Below are 18,532 nucleotides of genomic sequence, written 5' to 3'. Positions count from 1 at the left end.
GTGCTGGGGTTTTTTTGTTTTTTTGTTTGTTTGTTTGTTTTTAGTTTTTCGAGACAGGGTTTCTCTGTGTAGCCTTGTCTGTCCTAGAACTCACTCTGTAGACCAGGCTGGCCTCAAATTCAGAGATCTGCCTGCCTCTGTCTCCCAAGTGCTGGGATTAAAGGTGTGCACCACCACACCTGAACCTATTTTATTATGTTTTTGAAGGAACAACACTTTTCTGTGTGTGTGTGTGTGTGTGTGTGTGTGTATACATCAGTATATGTGGTGCACATACCCATGTGTGTTCATGAGGAGGCCAGAGGAAGATGTCAGGTATCTTCCTCAGTCACTCTCCACCTTACTTTGTGTCTCTCATTGAACCTGAAACTCCCCATTTTAGCTAGGCTGGCTGGTCACCAAGCTCCCAGGATCTGTCCTTCTCTGCTCTTAGAGACACAAGCAGTCATGCCCAGCTTTTACATAAGTTCTGTAGATTTGATCTCGGGTCCTTTTGCTTTCATAACAGTCACTCAGACCCACGGAGTCTTCTTCCTAGCCTGGTTTTGGTTTGGGTGGTTTTTTGTTTTTGTTTCTTTATTTCTTTATTTCTTTATTTCTTTTTTTTTTTTTTTTTTTTTTTTTTTTTTTTTTTTTTTTTTTGAGACACGTTTCTCTGTGTAGCTTTGCGCCTTTCCAGGAATTTACTCTGTAGCCCAGGCTGGCCTCGAACTCACAGAGATGAGTCTACCTCTGCCTCCCGAGTGCTGGGATTAAAGGCGAGCGACACTACACCTGGCTGAGTTACAAGCCATTTCGAGCTGCCAGACATGGGTGCTAGGAACTGAACTGTAGTCCTCTGTAAGAGCTCTTGACCTCTGAGCCATCAGCCTCACCCCTTACTGTTTTGAGGCAGAGTCTCATGTAGCACAAGCTGACCTCAGACTCATACGGAGAATGACCTTGAACCTAATCTTCCTGCCTCAACCTCCCGTGTCCTGGGATTACAGGTGTGATTTAGAGAGCTTTGCTTCTGGGATTACCTGAGTCACAGGTCTGTGAGGGCTTTGGTTGGTCTCTCTGCAGTTCAGTCTTCAGTTGATTTTCTTGCCAAGCAAGCAGTAAGTGCCTTCTGTCAAGAAAACAGAAACATGTTGCTAGCTATTTTGAACAATGTTAGAAATACATTGCAGTGGGAAGGAGCTGCCTCTGTCTTCTGCCCACTTCTTGAAATATTTTAAGGCCAGCCATTTGGAAACTATCAGTCCCCAGTGTAATCACAGGGCGACTATTCTTCCCCCAGAGCTGGGGTTTCAGGGCCTCGTGTCAGTGGGTAGGTTCTGGGTGGTTCTATTTAGTGGTCTCTGGCCAGTTTGTCTGGCAAACTCGTACTTGGAGCTCTGAATTTTCAGAGAGGGATGTGAACTAATGATTCTCAGTCTCCATGGGCCTGCCTTCTTATTTCCTCCTGCTCTGTGCCTCTGGGTTGTTGGTGCTGTTAGGACTTGCAGTCTTGGCTGCTGAGGGGCAGTTTCAAATGCTCATTTTCCCAGTTCTCCTCCACTGCTGCTGCTGCTTCCCTTGGCGCCTGGAGCCAGGGACACCAGAATGGTCAAGCAGTAGAAGCGCTGGTCAGCAGGATCTATTTATAGATTATTTTTGTAGTACAGTCTCAAGGCCTTTTCTCTTTCAGTCATTCCTACACAAGTCCTGGGAAACAACATGGTAAAGTTAGTGTTTTACAAAATTACAAAAATATTTTCATCAAAACATCTCCAGTTTGCACTGATCTCCAAGCTACTTCTTCTCTATAGAATTTATCTAAATGGATAGATAAGTGAAAGATGTAAAGGACCTAAATGTGAGTTCTCTGAGTATTCCACTATTAATAATTTCTTTCCTTTCCGTTTGGAATTGTTACTTCTCAACCTTCCATTCTCATTAAAAAAAAAAAAACAACTCCATTGTAAACTTTGTATGTGTTCATACTGCACGTTAGACACTTCCTCCCTCCCTTTTTCATGTCCCTTTCTCCCTTCCACAGCCTGCCCGCCGTCTGTCTGTTAAACAGAGGCAGGGTATGGATTGTCCTGTGGTTGCAGGACTGTTATCATGGAACAAGCCCCAAATCAAGGAAGATTTCCTTCTTAAAAGTGTGTGCTGCTGAGTGTGGTGGCACACACTTTTATTCCCAGCACTGGGGAGACAGAAACAGGCAGATTCTGTGAGTTTGAGGACAGCCAGGGCCTGGTGAGTTCCAGAACAGCCAGGGCTACATAGTGAGAGTGTCTCCAAAAGAAAGAAAGAAAGAAAAAGAAAAAACCCACCAGTTTGTTACCTAAAGGGTTTGAAAACCCATGTCCCTACACACACACACACACAGAGAGAGAGACAGAGACAGAGACTTTTTGAGACAGGTATTCATACAGCATTGGCTGGACTGGAACACTAATACTTTTGTCGCCATCTTCCAAGTGTTAGGACGGTTGCATGTATGTTCTACCAGGTCCAGCTAAAATTTATTATCTTGCCCCCAGCCTGCCAGGATTGTACATAGTTTGAGACTTTTGTTTGCCTTCATACAGTAAAAGAAATTGCCTTTTTTTTTTTTTTTTTTTTTTTCTGGAGTTGAAGACCGAACCCAGGGCCTTGCTCTTGCTAGGCAAGCGCTCTACCACTGAGCTAAATCCCCAAACCCCTAGAAATTGCCAATTCTTATGAGTCATTGGTTTCTTCTTCTTCTTCTTCTTCTTCTTCTTCTTCTTCTTCTTCTTCTTCTTCTTCTTCTTCTTCTTCTTCTTCTTCTTCTTCTCCTTCTCTCTCTCTCTCTCTCTCTCTCTCTCTCTCTCTCTCTCTCTCTCTCTCTCTCTCTCTCTCCTTCTACCATATAGTCTGGTTTGAGTAGAAATGTGGCCTTCAAACTGTCTGTGGAGGAACCTTCAGGGACTGACTGCTACTGGGATAGGTAGCTGGACCTTGAGTAGGAGATTCAGCCAGATGAGATCTGACTTACTGTGCCTAATAAGATTTTTTTGTGAAAAAACTAATAGAACATGGCTCATTGCTATCCTTGGCTAATCTTGAACTTGGACCTCTGTACCAGGGGTGAAGATGAGTTTGCATTGCTTTTGAATTAGCAGCATTCCAGGGGCTCTTGGGCTCTAATTTGGAATGAAGCTTACTTGTTGTAAGATAAATGTATATTCCCATACATAGTCAAATTCATTGCTAGGAAAGCTGGTGTGTTTTTAAAGATTATATTTCCTGACACTTGGATTATGCACTTTGGCTTTTCAAAAGACACATGGCAGGTTGTTTTGCAATGCTGGCCCTTCTTCCTTCCATGAATGTATTCAGTAATGAAAAAAACCCGAACACACACTACATCACACAAAGCTTAAGGAGGTAACACGTTCTTAAGATAGTTCCAGAATGTACTGAAGCCAGTTAAATTAAGGTTCTTTGGGACTCTTAACAGAAGGGTGGTTGTTAAGCAGTGTAGTGCTGTTATATCTTACTCGTGATTTCTTCTAGAATTGCTAATAATTAGTCTTCATTTTGTAACCCTAGAGGTCTTCTAATTATAAACTGCCTGTGGGTTTTTTTTAAACTTGAAATTTTTATTAGTATACTATTAATAAGCCAGATTTAGGATAGGCGCAACAGAGAAAGTAAAGCCACTAACAAATAGCCCACATATGGAAGGCTACCTTGTTTTTCTGAGATGTAGTTTCTCTGTGTAGCCTGGTGGTTCTGGAACTCACTCTGTAGACCAGGCTGGCCTCAAATTCAGAGATCCAATTGCCTCTGCCTCCCAAATGCAGAGAATTAAAGGCATGTACCACCATGCCTGACTTCATTGTTTTTTTTACAGCTCTAGACGCAGGTCACCTGCATTTAGATCCCTGATCTATTCTTAGTACCTGTGTGATCTGGGGCTGGTTGTTTTCTGACTGTGGTATAGAGGGCCTACGAGGAAATGGTAGGAAACAAGGCAGTGGAAGGCTGTGCATACTGTGTAGAGCTTGAGCTCCTCTAAGTGGTGAGGTGAGCTGAAGAATTAGAAGCAGAGGAACTGTACCATCAAATTGTGTTGTGAAATAATACTCTCAGTCCCACTTGGAGGGAGGGAGTTGAAGAAGGCAGGGACCATAGTCAGTAAGTATGATAATGTTCTTCCATAAGGTGGCATCAGGATGGTAAGATGCCTCAGTTGAGTGATGGGATTAGACAGAAAGTGATGGTTTAGGAAACATTAGATGTTTAGATAAGACTCTAGCTGGCTACGTAGGAAGAGGCAAAAGAGGTTCCAGGTTGGTTTCTGTCTTAGACTACTCGCTTTACTCTAACGCTGTTAAACAAAGATGGGGAACAGCAGAATATGTAAGTTTGCAATGGAAGCCATGCAAATAGGGATATCCAACAGGATGTGATGCTTACAATAGTTTTAGAGTTTTAGATAGTACAGTCTGACGGAACTTAGAACCCTGGAAGCCAGGCTTGTAGGAATGAGGTGAGGAATGAAAAGAGAAACAGAATCCTTAAGAACTTGGAAGATGAAGAAGGAGCAGTACTGTGGTACTGATTCCAGCTCGCCCTCTTCATATTTACCCTGAGACTAAAACTAGAAAGGATTAGGACAAGAGCAGGCAAGCAAGTCATGGCTTTTACTGTGGTTAAGCTGCTTAATGCACCTTTTCATCACAGAATGCAGAACTCAGCACTGTAAATAGTCACTGTTGCCCAGCTGAAAATGTTACTATAAGAACACACAGCACTGTCCATCAATGCTGGCCTGTCATTGGCTCTTGAGATTAATCCTGTGCAGTTACAGCAACACTCATTTTTGAACTGGAGGTGTAGCTCAGTGGGACAGAACTTGTCTGGTCTAGTTTGGTTGCCAGTGCCACCAAAATAATGATAACAATTATTGTTAGTTACTAATAGAGAAATTTAGTGTGCTAGGATATTTTTCATAGAATAGTTAAGGTTTGGGTAAGCCAGGCATAGTGGTGCATACTTATAATCCCAGCTCTCAGGAGGCAGAGGCAAGAGGAGAGCTATAAGCTGTGAGTTCAAAACCAGCCCATATAGCAAAACTCTGTGTCAGCACCCTCCCTTAAAAATAATTGTTTGGGTTTTTTTGGTCTTGGCTTTTTCTGTTTTGTTCATTTGTTTGTTTGTTTTCCCATTGGTTTTTCGAGACAGGGTTTCTCTGTGTAGCCCTAGCTATCCTGGAATTCACCCTGTAGACCAGGCTGGCCTCGAACTCACAGAGATCCACCTGCCTCTGCCTCCCGAGTGCTGGGATTAAAGGTGCGCACCACTACCACCCGGCTTGACTTTTATTTTTATGTTTATATGTGTATTTGTATTTATAGCTCTGAAGATGGCTGTGGTGGATATCTATCATTCCAGGTTAAAAGAGAGGCAAAGACGAAAAAAGTAAGTATAGAAAGTCATCCTGTTGTCTCTGACCTTTGGACTGGTTGGTTGCGTGTTGTCTATAAGAACACTCCATTTGTGGCTTACCATGTGACCTTTCAGAACCCGGTTGTTGAGAGTTGCTGTTAAATCTTTTATTTTATAATGGTCTCCCATTTAAACATGGTCAATCTATATTTATTTCAAATGGCTTCAAAGTAGGTAAACGTATGGTTGTAAATACTTAATGTTGTAAATGATCATGGCTAGTAGTTTCCCTTAAATGACTGTTCTTAATTATCATTTCTACAAATTGTGTAGCTTAGTCTCATGATATGGGCAGATTTCCTTCTCAACCATCTTGACACACACATGTTTTTTCAGCATTTGTCACTGGTAACTAAGTCATCTGTGAGAGTCCCCTATACCTCAAGAAGCATAGTGTGTGGGTCTCCATTAGAAGCTAATTCAGAAGTTTGTGGAGACTTGATTTCTCTGGACCCTGATATTCCACCTCTTAATATTTAGGATGTGTAATAAAAACTATAGCATATAGAAGACACCAAATAAGAAACTTACCTTTAATACATAGATTATTGTGGTTTTTCATTCTAGAATTATAAGAGATCATGGATTAGTCAACCTTAGAAAGTTTCGATGTGAGTATGAACTGATTTTTTTATTCTAAATTCTTCTAACACTGTTGAGAAGTTTCAGGTCATTGTAGGAGTGTTCATACTCCACATTGCATGCTAGTTTACCTAGGAAGATTTGAAAATTCCAGGTGCAGGACTTGGGGGTAGGTAGCTCAGTAGTAGAGGGTTTATCTAGCACGTTTGGAGTGGTGTTGATCCCTTGCACAGAAACCAAAACAAAACGAAACCAAAAGTGTTCAAGGCAGCTCTGATCCATAGTGACAGTGAAGAGCTAGCTATTCATTGATAGTAACAACATTGCCTAAGAATTAATTGTTATAGTAATTACAGCATGAATATTAATGGGTCATTTTCTAGACAGTCATGTTTTGAAATTATATGTTAAATATAACCTTAGTCTCAGGTTATAAAAACATTTTTGTAGGGCTACAGAGATGGCTCAGTGGTTAAGAGCACTTGCTGCTCTTGCAGAGGGCCAGGGTTTGGGTCCCAGCACCCACATGTTGGCTCACAACTGTAACTAGAGTTTTCCTGCCTTGCCCACTGTCAGGACAAATCTCTGTCACCCGCCAGTCCCACAGCTGCTCAGACCCAACTAAGTAAACACAGAGACTTACATTGCTTACAAACTGTATGGCCGTGGCAGGCTTCTTGCTAACTGTTCTTATAGCTTAAATTAATGAATTTCCATAAATCTATACCTTGCCATGTGGCTCGTGACTTACCGGCATCTTCACATGCTGCTTGTCCTGGCGGCTGGCAATGTCTCCTTCTGCCTTCCTGTTCTTTCTTTTCTCCTCTCTGTTAGTCCTGCCTATACTTCCTGCCTAGCCACTGGCCAATCAGTGTTTTATTTATTGACCAATCAGAGTAATTTGACATACAGACCATCCCACAGCACACAACCATCTATTTATTATCCAGTTCCAAGGGATTTAATGCCCTCATTTTACCTCTATGGGCACACATGTGATGCACATACATATATGCAGGGAGAGCACTCGTGCATATTTAAAACTTTTTTTTTGTGGAAGAATCAGAGGAGTTGGGGATGTCTCACAGTTGGAAGAATGCCTTCCAGGGTGCTGCATAAATCAGCTTGTCTGTCACACAGGGTATTCCAGATGAGATCTGCACATAGTTTTTCCAGGTTAATTGACCTTTTCTGGGTGTTCTTTGTTTTTTGTTTGTTTTTGGTTTTATTTTGTTTTGTTTTTATTTGGCTGACTGGGAAGTCGATATTCTGTAGAAGGGCTGGCCTCAGGCTTGTGATGGTCCTCCTGTCTGTACCTCAAGTACTGGGACTGTAGGCTCATGCTTGGACGCCAGCCGGAAGATTTCTTATGTCTTTGCTTTCCTTGTTTTCCTGCAGTAATCTGTACCAGAAGTTTTGCCGGAGTTGTGTCTGATAATGAAAGGTTTTGCCTTTAATTCCCTCTTCTCTTGTGACAGCAGTGCCTCGTCCACTGCCTTGTCCCGTGCAGATGAAAAGACATGAGCAGGGGCATCAGTAGTACTTAGTAGTAGAGATGGTCTCAGTGATAACGGCATCCCTTTGTGAGGTGCTGGGATGCTGTAATTATGATTAGTGATTTGCATTCTCAGCTGCCTGTTTGCCTGCTGTCATGGGTGAGTTAGTCATGTGAGGTTAGGAAAATGCCCCTGCATTTTACTTGTTTTAAAAAATAATACCAGAAACTTTGAAGTCCTTGTATTCTCTGTGACATATTGTGTTTCACTTTTTCTAGTAATGGAACGGCGGTATCCCAAGGAGGTCCAAGACCTTTATGAAACAATGAGGCGATTTGCAAGGATTGTGGGACCAGTGGAACATGACAAGTTTATTGAAAGCCATGCATGTAGGTGTTTTTTGGAACTCTGTGTGTGTGTGTGTGTGTGTGTGTGTGTGTGTGTGTGTGTGTGTGTGTGTGAGTGAGAGAGAGGGGGGGGGAGAGAGGGAGGAGAGAGAGAGGGGTGGGGGGAGAGGAGATTTAAAAGCTTAGTGAGGGGCAGGGGAACGGCTCAGTGGGTAAGCATGCTTGCTGCATAAACCTGAGGACCTAAGGTTAGATCCCCTAACACTTATATGAAAAGCTGGGTTGTCGACGTTAGTGCTTATAGGAGGTAGAAACGGGTGTTGATGGGGTTTGCTGGCCAGCACCTAGATCTAGGCTCAGTAAAGGAATAAGGTAGAAAATGATGGAACAGGACATCCATGTCCTCCTCTGGCCTCTGTATGCATGTGTATACCACACACATGCACAACCTTACGTACTAAGGAAGGAAAAAAACTTAGTAACTTCCAAGTTAGTAGAAGGCTTTTGTTCATTGTTTTGGGGAATTTTTTTGTTGTTTTGTTTTGTTGTTTTGTTTTTTGTTTTGTTTTGGTTTTTTTTTTTTGGGGGGGGGGTCTCTTTTGTTTGTTTTTACCTTTGTTTTAAGACAGGGTCTTGCTATGTATGTAGGCCAGGCTGCCCTGGAACTTTCTGAGCAGTCCATGAGGGACTCAGACTTGCAGCCTCCTGCCTTTGTCTTCCAGGAATTGAATTACAGATGTGTGCCGTGTGTAGCATTTTTTACATCTTACAGGACTTGTCGAGTATATTGAGAAACAGAGAAAGGACACGATGAATCCCTGTGTCTGTGTGGCCAGCCTCAGCAGTTTTCAGTACAGTACCCATCCAGCTTCGTCTGAAGGGGAGTGGGAACTCCCCTTCCCTTTTGTCCATAATAAGCTGGTTATTTTGAAGCCAAAACCAAACATCATAGTTTTGCTTATAAATATTTAATGTTCAAACTAGTTTCAGTCATGGGAACAGGGTTGTTGGCTCATGGAAACAATACTTCCATCTTCCTCTGGCCTATCCCTAGTGTTCCTAAGAGCATTCATCCCAATTATAATTGGATTTTCCACTATAAAAAATTGAAGTTGTTAAGCAGGAAGGCCTAAGACTTTGAGGCAGCTTTCACTGGGGGCTTACTTCTAAACTCTCATGAGAGCTATATGTTTATTTGGCTCCTCAGTTTAGTTCTGGAAAGTTTTTTGTTGTGTTGTTGTGATTCTCTAGAAAAGTGCTTTACCACTGCTCTCATGGTGCAGATATTTCTTAGGAAGAATCATAGGCATTTATCTGAACCAGGTAAATTGTCCCCAGGAAACACCTTGTTTGGTTGTCATTCTTTGTGTGGTTGGTATCGGGTGACTTATCCTTTACTTCCTGTCCTAGTTTATATCATTCCTGGCTTATGTGTCACTACAGAGAACTACACCCTGTGGATGGCTTTCCTTCATCTCGTGTTTGAAAAGCACCCAGGTTGGACTGTTCTGTAGAATAACCCACCAACAGTGCAGTCTGAGCTATGTGCTCAGCAGCAGGTTTTGGTTCACGGAAAATGCAGTGCTCCTTGGTCCCTATAGGAAAAAGCTAAAAAGAGACCAGGGCTCGAGCAAAGCTTTGTCCTTCTCCTGCAGCAGGGCCTCATTCAGAGGCGGACTACATCAAAGAATGTGATTGTGTCGGTACAAGTGCTAGCACAGAGGTGGAGCAGGAACACTTACATTAAAAAAAAAAGTTTTTAACTTTTTTGGTTTTTCGAGACAGTTTCTCTGTGTAGTCTTGGTTGTCCTGGAACTCACTCTGTAGACCAGGCTGGCCTCAAACTCCCAGTCCACCCATCTCTCTGCCTCCCAAAAGCTGGGCTTAAAGGCGTGCGCCGCCGTCGCCACCTGGCTTTGGGGAGCATTTTTAATGAGCTATTCAAAGTAAAAAGTATCCTAAGATGAAGTCCCCCAGCCTGTTACATACGACAGAATCACCGAAACACACCCAGCAGCTCTCCGACATTGACTTGTTTTTCCAATTTTTCTCCTTTGTTCTCCTGGGGAAACAGTGGAATTTGAACTCCGGAGGGAAATCAAGAGGCTCCAGGAATATAGGACAGCAGGCATTACCAATTTTTGTAGTAAGTATGCTTCCCTACCTACAGTATCAAAGTGCCGGTGATTTGCAGATACAAAAGGGAACCTCTGAGGTCTTGAAAACTTTAAAAAAAAAAAAAAACCAAAACACCTCTTCAGATGAGTTTTCAGACTTCCTACTAAAGTTTCATCTGTTCAGTTCCTATAAATACCATTAGTTTATCAGGACAAAACAAAAGTTACGGCACACAGCGAAAAGAAACACTGCGTTAGAATTGGGGGTCTGCTGTGGCTCTTTAAAAAAGTCTTAGCCAGGCATGGTAGCTTACATTTTTAGTCCCAGCACTGGGGAGGCAGACTTTGAGGCAATGCCTCTGTGCCTCCATAAAATAGAGGGAAGATGTAGTACAAGAGGGCTTTTCTGTTTTTGGAATTGGTTTTGATGGAAGAATATATGTCCTCATATGTCTTCAGGTACCATATAGCTGATAGCAGATCACTGTGAGTTTGGGGCCAGCCTGGTCTGTATAATATACTCTAGGCCAGCCTGGACTTCAGAGTGAGACCCTTTCTACACATACACATACGTGGGAGTGAGGTGGGGTGGGATATGATTCTTATGTTTCAGGTTTTAACCTCAGCCTTTTAAAATTTATTTATGCATATAATCATTTTTATTTACCAGGCTTCTACTAGGGCTAAGGTGCTTGCATCCAGTTTACTTAAGGTGCTGGTCATAATTTTATTAATAGCAATAAATATCTATCATTTAACATGTGCCAGGTCTATGGGATACATTTCACCTTCAGGTTGTTGACTATCATGACAAGCTTAAGGGACATCATCACTTTTATTTAACAAAGAAATCACGAGCCAGTTTAGAGAGATTAAAGAACCAGTCGGTAGTGGCTCATGCCTTTAATTCCAGCACACAAGAGGCAGACAGTTATCTGTGAGTTCAAGGGCAGCCGGGGCTACACAGAAACCATAGTGGGGAGAAGGATGAGAAAAAAGAGATTAAAGAGCTAGTTAATAGAAGAGCCAGGTCGTAAGGAAAGGCTCTGACTAGGCAGCATAGGCCTGGGGGTGTCCTTCAGCATTAGAATCAGTGAAAGCCACTGGCGTGGTAGTCTAAAGTCTGTGTGCCTTTACTGATGTATAGGAGACACTAGGTAACTTCTGTTGCACAAGATGCATTGTGTGCACTTTGATAACTCAGTCTGGTTGCCTTGTATTGCTCTCTGTGCCTCCATAAAATAGAGGGAAGATGTAGTACAAAGAGGGCTTTTCTGTTTTTGGAATTGGTTTTGATGGAAGAATATATGTCCTCATATGTCTTCAGGTACCATATAGCTGATGTGTAGTGGCCAATGTTGGCTGAGCTCAGTTAGCAGGCCCTCTGGCTCTGCTGTGTCGTCTTTGAAGTCAGGTGTCTTCTACCCCTCCAGGTGCCAGGACATACGATCACCTGAAGAAGACTAGAGAGGAGGAGCGCCTTAAACGCACCATGCTCTCAGAAGTTCTCCAGTACATCCAGGACAGCAGCGCGTGCCAGCAGTGGCTCCGCCGGCAGGCTGACATGTGCGCAGTTAGGGTGGGCCGAAGGAAGCACTCGTGGGATGCTTGGGCCTTCACGTGTATTTTTGGACACTTTTGTGGGTACCCTGGGTGTGTTAGAGTAGTAAGGGTTCTTACCAGTCCATCTAGAAACAATGTAGAACTGGCAGGCTTAAGAAACATAATTGGGCAGGTGGTGGTAGTACATGCCTTTAATCCCAGCACTCAGGAGGCAGAGGCAGGCAGATCTCTGTGAGTTCGAGGCCAGCCTGGTGTACCGAGCGAGTTCCAGGACAGGCTCCCGAGTTACAGAGAAACCTTGTCTTAAACAAACAAACCCTTAGCAAAGCAGAGGGAAGTTTTTCTCTTTTCTTTCCTGTACAGTGAGATGTCCTGTAAAATGTCATGCAGTCTCACTAAAGCTCTTCTTGGGTGACCTTCCTGATAAATGCTCCCAGTCCTATGAGGAGTTTTAGAAATTGCCTTCTTTGATCTGTCCTAAGTTTAAATTCCTTTTCTTTGTTTTAGTGATTCTGGGCTGAGTCCTTCTGTTCTGATGGCTCCAAACTCAGGTAATGATTTCTCAGGCTATCGCCATGGGTTTAATGGGTTTTTTGTTTTGGTTTTTTCATTTTCGGCACTGGAGATTGAAGCCAAGGCCTCTCATAGATACTGGACATGTGTGTCCTCAGCACTGAGCTATTCCCCAGCCCAGAGCAAGTGTGGACTGTGACACTTACATCTCAAGGGGTGGTGGAGACACAGCGACCCTCCTTTTGTGAAGCATGGTTTTTGGTGGAGTGGCGGTAATCAGCTGTTGGATGGTTTGTGGACACCAGCATGCTTTCAGACTTGATGGTCAGATAGAGATGGCCCATGTCTTGAGCCGGACTCAGAAGGATGCTCTTTGATGTTCACAGTCAGGACTGGAGTTGTATCTAGGGCAGAGGTGCAGTGTGCTTTGGAGGTGCTACATGAAGAGCTTTGACAAGAGCAACAGGTCACTTGCCAAAAATTTGAGGATTTCTTGTAATTAGAGACTTAAGGAATCTCTGCTTCTGAGCTTCTTTTGAGTGTCCTGTTTTGAGATTAATTGACAGAACAAGACTAAGCCGATGCGTCTGATGATTCTTGGTGACTGTTGTTTGTGACTAAGTACTTGGGGAAATAATAGTATGAAGTTCCTGAGCCAAAATTGTGGTGTTCTTTGCCAGTCGTCCTGATCACCATTCACCCTGCCTCATATGACAGCGTTTCTCCTAATGTGAACATCCAGACCACTCACCATAAGGAGCATAGTGATCTAATGTGACCCAGTTGCCAATTTACCATTCTTTGTAACAACAAACCTTTGAAATTCTCTCAGTATGATGGCACACACCTGTAATCCCAGTACTGGGAAAGATGAGTCAGGAGGATAGAAAGTTCGGGTCCAACCTGGGCTACATAGTGAGACTTTGTCTCAAACAAAACAAAAGTCTCCATATATTCAGGATCTAATAGTACTCAGATACAGGCACTTAGTGGATAATTGTTTTCCTTTGTTTCAAGTAATTCTTTTTTATTTAAAGATTTATTTTAGGGCTGGAGAGATGGCTCAGAGGTTAAGAGCACTGGCTGCTCTTCAGAGGTCCTGAGTTCAATTCCCAGCAACCACATGGTGGCTCACAACCATCTATAATAAGATCTGGTACCCCTCTTCTGGCATACAGACATACATGCAGGCAGAACACTGTACATAATAAATAAATCTTTTTTTAAAAAAATTTTTTTAGCCGGGCGGTGGTGGCGCACGCCTTTAATCCCAGCACTCGGGAGGCAGAGGCAGGCGGATCTTTGTGAGTTCGAGGCCAGCCTGGGCTACCAAGTGAGTTCCAGGAAAGGCGCAAAGCTACACAGAGAAACCCTGTCTCGAAAAACAAAAAAAACAAAAAAAACAAAAAAAAAAAAAAATTTATGTCTATGCGCCTTAGTTATATGTGTTTGTGCATCACGTGTGCAGAGGCCAGAAGAGGGCATCAGATTCTCTGGAACTGGAGTTATAGACAGTTGTGAGCTGCCCTATTAAGTACTAGAAGCTGAACCTGGATTCTTTGCAAAAGCAGCAAGTGTTTTTAACCACTGAGCTGTGTCTCCAGCCCCTCAAGTAAGTATTTGATACCTGAAAGAAAAGAGAGCCTTTTAAAAAGGAGTCACCAAGACAGTGGCATCCAGATTTATTTTGTAAGCTCTTATTTCAAACCTCCCTCCTTGTTAAACACAGAAATTAAAAAACTGGCTATTTAAAACGAGTGTGCAGCTCACCATTTCCTCCCAGACTGGTGTTAGCCTTCCTTCTTTCTCTTTGTGTTAATGTTGAGATTCCTGGCTCCCCTCTATGCTCTTAACTTGCTCTTCAGGCAGTAAAAGATTGGGAGCCCAGCATCTGTGGTTGTAGCCCTAGCCTTGGGAGACTTGTGAGGTAGCACATGATTTTATCTCCATTTCTTTTTTTTTTTTTTTTAATTTTTATTTATATTTTATGTATGAGTGCTCTGCTTTCTAGCAGAGGGCATCAGATCCTATTATGGATGGTTGTGAGCCACCATGTGGGTGCTGGGAATTGAACTCAGGACCTCTGGAAGAACAGTCAGTGCTCTTAACTGCTGAGCCATCTCTCCAGCCCCTTATCTCCATTTCTAAGCCTTCATTTCTTAGCCCTTTTCATGTCCCCAAGAATCAGGTTTTCCAGAACAACTTGAGTGGTCCCCTCTTCCTTCTGCCTCATTCCAGTGGCTGTCCTCACAAAACTTAACCCAGTCTGTCCATCCCCAGCTAAGCACTCTTCCCCAGCATCTATCTGTTCAGAATAAAACCAGGAGCAAGTGAGATGGTCCAGCAGATAAAGGTACTTGATATGCAAGGCTGGCAACCTGGGCTCCATCCCTGGATCCCTGGAAAAGCTAGGTCAGGAGGGCACTGACACCACCCAGTTGTCGTCTGACCTTCACATCTAGCCTGTGCACCACACACTTACATCATCATCATCCACTAAAGGAAAAAAGCTCTTGTGCATTAGTCTTGATACACTGGTCTGGCCTGGCAAGTCCGGTGCTGCCTCCTGTTTGGGTTTCCTTCTCAGATAGGAAGTTGACATTGGTCCCTGCTTTGCCATAAAGCAAATATGGCATTTGGCTTGTTATCCCAGTGTGGGTCTTTCAGTTAAATGTCACTTCTTTTCAAAGCAAAATAAACAAACAAACAGAGCTTTGGTGGCCTGACTGCCTTTGATCTAAAGGTACATAGTACTTGGTTAATTACCATGTTTGCCTTGTCCTGCTGGAGAGTAGTGACAAGAGAGAATCTCTCTGCTGCAGGATTCCTGTTTCTATTCGTCAGCTGTCCAGGCACATAGAATATAACTTTTCTAAACTGTATGAACATCTAGGCTCCAGAGATTAGAGTCTCCTGTGTGAGAGGAACAGATAGGTTCCTCCACTGTGCTGAGTGGTCATTGATATGAAGGTGTGTATGATCATATTTATATTTCAGCAGAGCAAAGAACACACAGATTGTTATTTTTATTTTCAAATGAATATTGGAGTAACTGTATTACTTACTTATCTGTTGCTATGATAAGACACCTGGACCAAGGCAGCTTCTACAAAAAAGCATTTAACAGGGCAGAGAGTTAGAGTTCATGATCCAGAGCAAAGGCATGGCAATAGGAACAGCTGAGGGCTGTCATCTTGATCTGCGATCAGGAAGCAGAGAGCACGCTGGTCAAGGTGGGAGGCTCTTGAAACCTCAAAAGTCCATGCCCCGCCCCTATCTCTGTCGAGGCCACACCTCCTGATCCTTCCCAAATAATCCCACCAGTTGGAGACCTAGCATTTAAATATCAGCCAAGCGGGCTGTTCTCAATCAAACCACCACAGTGACCAAGCTGCTAGCTAAACCAGCCTAAGGGAGTGGGCTAGACTTTCTGTTTTACACTTGAGCAGTTACACCTCTGTGAAATTCTTGTTCTTTTGTGTCTGTGTCCATAGGAAGACGAAGTGCTCCACCCTTGAACCTCACCGGCCTCCCTGGTACAGAGAAACTCAATGAAAAAGAGAAGGAGGTAATAAAAGGGAGGGGAACTCAGGCAGGAAGGCTGATTAATTCATGGAGTTGTTATTACACTCCATTGCAACATCAAACCTCTTTTACCGCACTTGTCTGACATGCAGAGCTCTTGTCTGAGAAGTCTAGAAGCTAAAGAGCTAACTTTGGCGAGCACCAGAAAATTCCTTTCATCTGGAAGCTACCTTTCCCCTTTTAGAGAGAAGTGCATGCAACCGTGTCAATTAAATAATAGCAGTGGCTGTCATTTATGGAGCATTTATGTGGCACACTCCACTTGATGCTTTATGTAAGTGAGACTTCCTGTAGGCCTAAAGTAGCTCTGACATGAAAATAGAAGTCTCCTGTAAGGGAAGTTCTGCACTCACCCCAGCAATGGAACCATCACTTAAAATGGTTTGTGATTGTCTCCACAGCCTGTTGATCAGCATAAGGAACATAATTCAATGTCATACACAGTTGCACATTATTTTTATTTTTGAGACAGGGTCTCACTATGTAACACTGACTGGCCTGGAACTAAATCCCTGTGTAGTGCTACTTGCTTCAGACTGCCTCTCAGGTGCGCGCTCACACACACACACACACACACACACACACACACACACACACACACACACACGATTGTAAAAAGTACTGTGTGTGACCTTCTTTACATTGTAACCACTGGACTGTTGCTTTTGTCTGTTTCTAACATTTCAATCTGCACATCTAGTTAGGTGGGGTAGAGACCTAATTCTAGCACTTGAGAGCCTGAGATGGACGAGACTGTGAGGTCGGCCTAGGCCACACAGTGAAGAGGCTATCTCAGAACAAATGAAAGTCTACTTGGGTGGTACTCCATGTAATCCCAATACTTGGGAGGTGGAGGCAGGAGGATCAGGAGTTCAGGCACAGCCGCAGCTGTCAGCTATCTAGGGAGTTCAGAGGCAGCCTGGGTGAGCTACAAGAGACCCTGTCTCAAAAAACCAAATCAATCAAAACAACCAAGTGTAACAAAAGAGGAGCTCATCGTGTTCTTTTGCAGTTCCCAGTGTCTGTCTCTCCCGTCTGTGGGTCCATAGCATCAGCTCACATCGGACAGTAAGAAGTCACAGTGCAGGGCCCTGTGTTAGCCTTTTATCCATCAGAAAAAATAACATTTCTTTTAGGGTGTGTGTTGGAAGCGTGTGTTGGAGAAAGTCACAGACCAGTTTCTCAGTGTTGTGTGTTGAATGGTATGGAATTTCAAACATTTTTTATTGCTTACCCATATGATGAGGACTCAGACTGCTCCTTGCTGATAATGGCAGGTGAACTGAACTGAATCTACTTTCTGCATTAGCAGTAAAGGCAGCCTCCTCCCCATAGTAGGAGTTGAAAAAAGCAGAGGCTACTCTCTTCTGCCAGTACCAACACTGTGATTTACACTTGGGAATCCAGGCACCTGCAATGCCACCTCCCCTCAATGCCCAGATGTGCTCTGTGTCATTTCCCTGGCTAGTGTCAGAATGGCGCTGGGCATCAACCCCAGGTATTTAGCACTCAACTCCTGGGCAAGCATGGCAGCTCCTGGGGACAGGTATTTGTTCCCTAACTGAAGTAGACCCTTGAGCCAGCCTTCACTTGCTGAAGGCTCTCCTTGCTGATACCACACCTGCCTTTTTCTTCCTGAGTGTCTGTTTCCAGAGAGGAAGTGGAATGTGGTCCAGCCACTCAACAGCTTCCATAAATAGTTGGAGGTTGATGTCACTTTTTAAAAAAAATACACTTTATTTTGGGTATGTGGGCGAGGGGGGTTGGGGGGCACGTGTATGCCACAGTATGATGTGGAGGTCAGAAGACAATTTCAAGAAGTTAGTTTTCTCTTTTAACCATGTGGGTCCCAGGGACCAAACTTGGCTTGTCAAGTCTTGGTGGCAAATGCCTTTACCTGCTGAACCATCTCTCCAGCCCCCCTTTTTTTTCTTTGGGGTTGCTATACCTTCAGGATTAAACTGTGAGCATGACAGATGCTCATGCTCATTGAATTTGTTGTGTCTTCCAGCTCTGTCAGGTGGTGCGGTTGGTACCTGGAGCCTATTTAGAGTATAAGTCCGCTCTGTTGAATGAGTGTAACAAGCAAGGAGGCTTGAGACTGGCGCAGGCGAGAGCACTCATCAAGATAGACGTGAACAAGACCCGGAAGATCTATGACTTCCTCATCCGAGAAGGGTACATCACTAAAGCCTGAGGCTGCAGGCAGTGCAGACCACAAGTGTGGAACCTGGTGGGTCAGAGGACAGTGTCCACACTCTGGAGACTTGGGTTTGAGGTGGAGTCTTACTGTGAAAAGAAGGAAAGACACAGGGACTCTTGAGTGCATCGATTCCTTTCTTCTCTGCCTGCTGCAAAGTGCTCCTGTTGTGGGAATAGTGATGCAGAGTGTGTGCTCGCCAAGTTATTATTAAACATGAGTGGGCATTCATTCCTAGCACCTCTTGTAACTCAAACAAGAACCATAGTACCTCACATCATGGCTTTGATGAAAATAGAACCAACCTAAGCCGCAGCATTTCATCCCAGGAGTCCAGCTCGGATCCCTGCACTGGAGAGTGAAGCTCGCTGACTCTCTCTCTGCCTTCCCATCTTGCAGACAGATTTTTAAATGAAGAGGTGGGTTTTTAAAGCACAGGAAAGCCTTTTCTTTCAAGGGTTTTTTTTTTTTTAAGCTGACATCTTAGTTTGTGAGATGAAGAGGTGGAAATCTCCCCCATGATGGTCTGTCTCAAGCTGCATTTTTAACTTGAATGTCTGGGTTTGTACTTTGCAGTCTGGCTGTCTGATCTGCAGTAGACTCTTGAGGAGGTGGCACCGGATATAAAATGTCTCTGTTATTTTTAGAATTAATGGATTAAAATGTTTTGCTATTTAA

At 43.5% G+C, this 18,532-nt stretch overlaps 1 protein-coding gene across 4 annotated transcripts in view; it reads left to right on the top strand.

The window, feature by feature from the left end:
- Positions 1-18,532, top strand: part of Tada2a (transcriptional adaptor 2A) — a 47,502-nt gene extending 28,970 nt beyond the window's left edge. For all 4 annotated transcript variants that reach the window (XM_076543060.1, XM_076543061.1, XM_016001711.3 and 1 more), the window contains 8 exons: positions 5,361-5,424; positions 6,019-6,062; positions 7,808-7,918; positions 9,951-10,022; positions 11,427-11,559; positions 12,064-12,107; positions 15,564-15,637; positions 17,666-18,532. In XM_076543060.1, coding sequence (XP_076399175.1) covers positions 5,361-5,424; positions 6,019-6,062; positions 7,808-7,918; positions 9,951-10,022; positions 11,427-11,559; positions 12,064-12,107; positions 15,564-15,637; positions 17,666-17,851 — 728 coding nt within the window. In that variant the 3' untranslated portion in view covers positions 17,852-18,532. The remainder of the gene's footprint in view (positions 1-5,360; positions 5,425-6,018; positions 6,063-7,807; positions 7,919-9,950; positions 10,023-11,426; positions 11,560-12,063; positions 12,108-15,563; positions 15,638-17,665) is intronic.

This window comes from Peromyscus maniculatus, chromosome 8 (genome assembly GCF_049852395.1).
Source record: "Peromyscus maniculatus bairdii isolate BWxNUB_F1_BW_parent chromosome 8, HU_Pman_BW_mat_3.1, whole genome shotgun sequence".
NCBI lineage: Eukaryota > Metazoa > Chordata > Mammalia > Rodentia > Cricetidae > Peromyscus > Peromyscus maniculatus.
The sequence above is the reverse complement of the archived record's forward strand: the minus strand, read 5'-3'. Positions and strand labels throughout refer to the sequence as shown.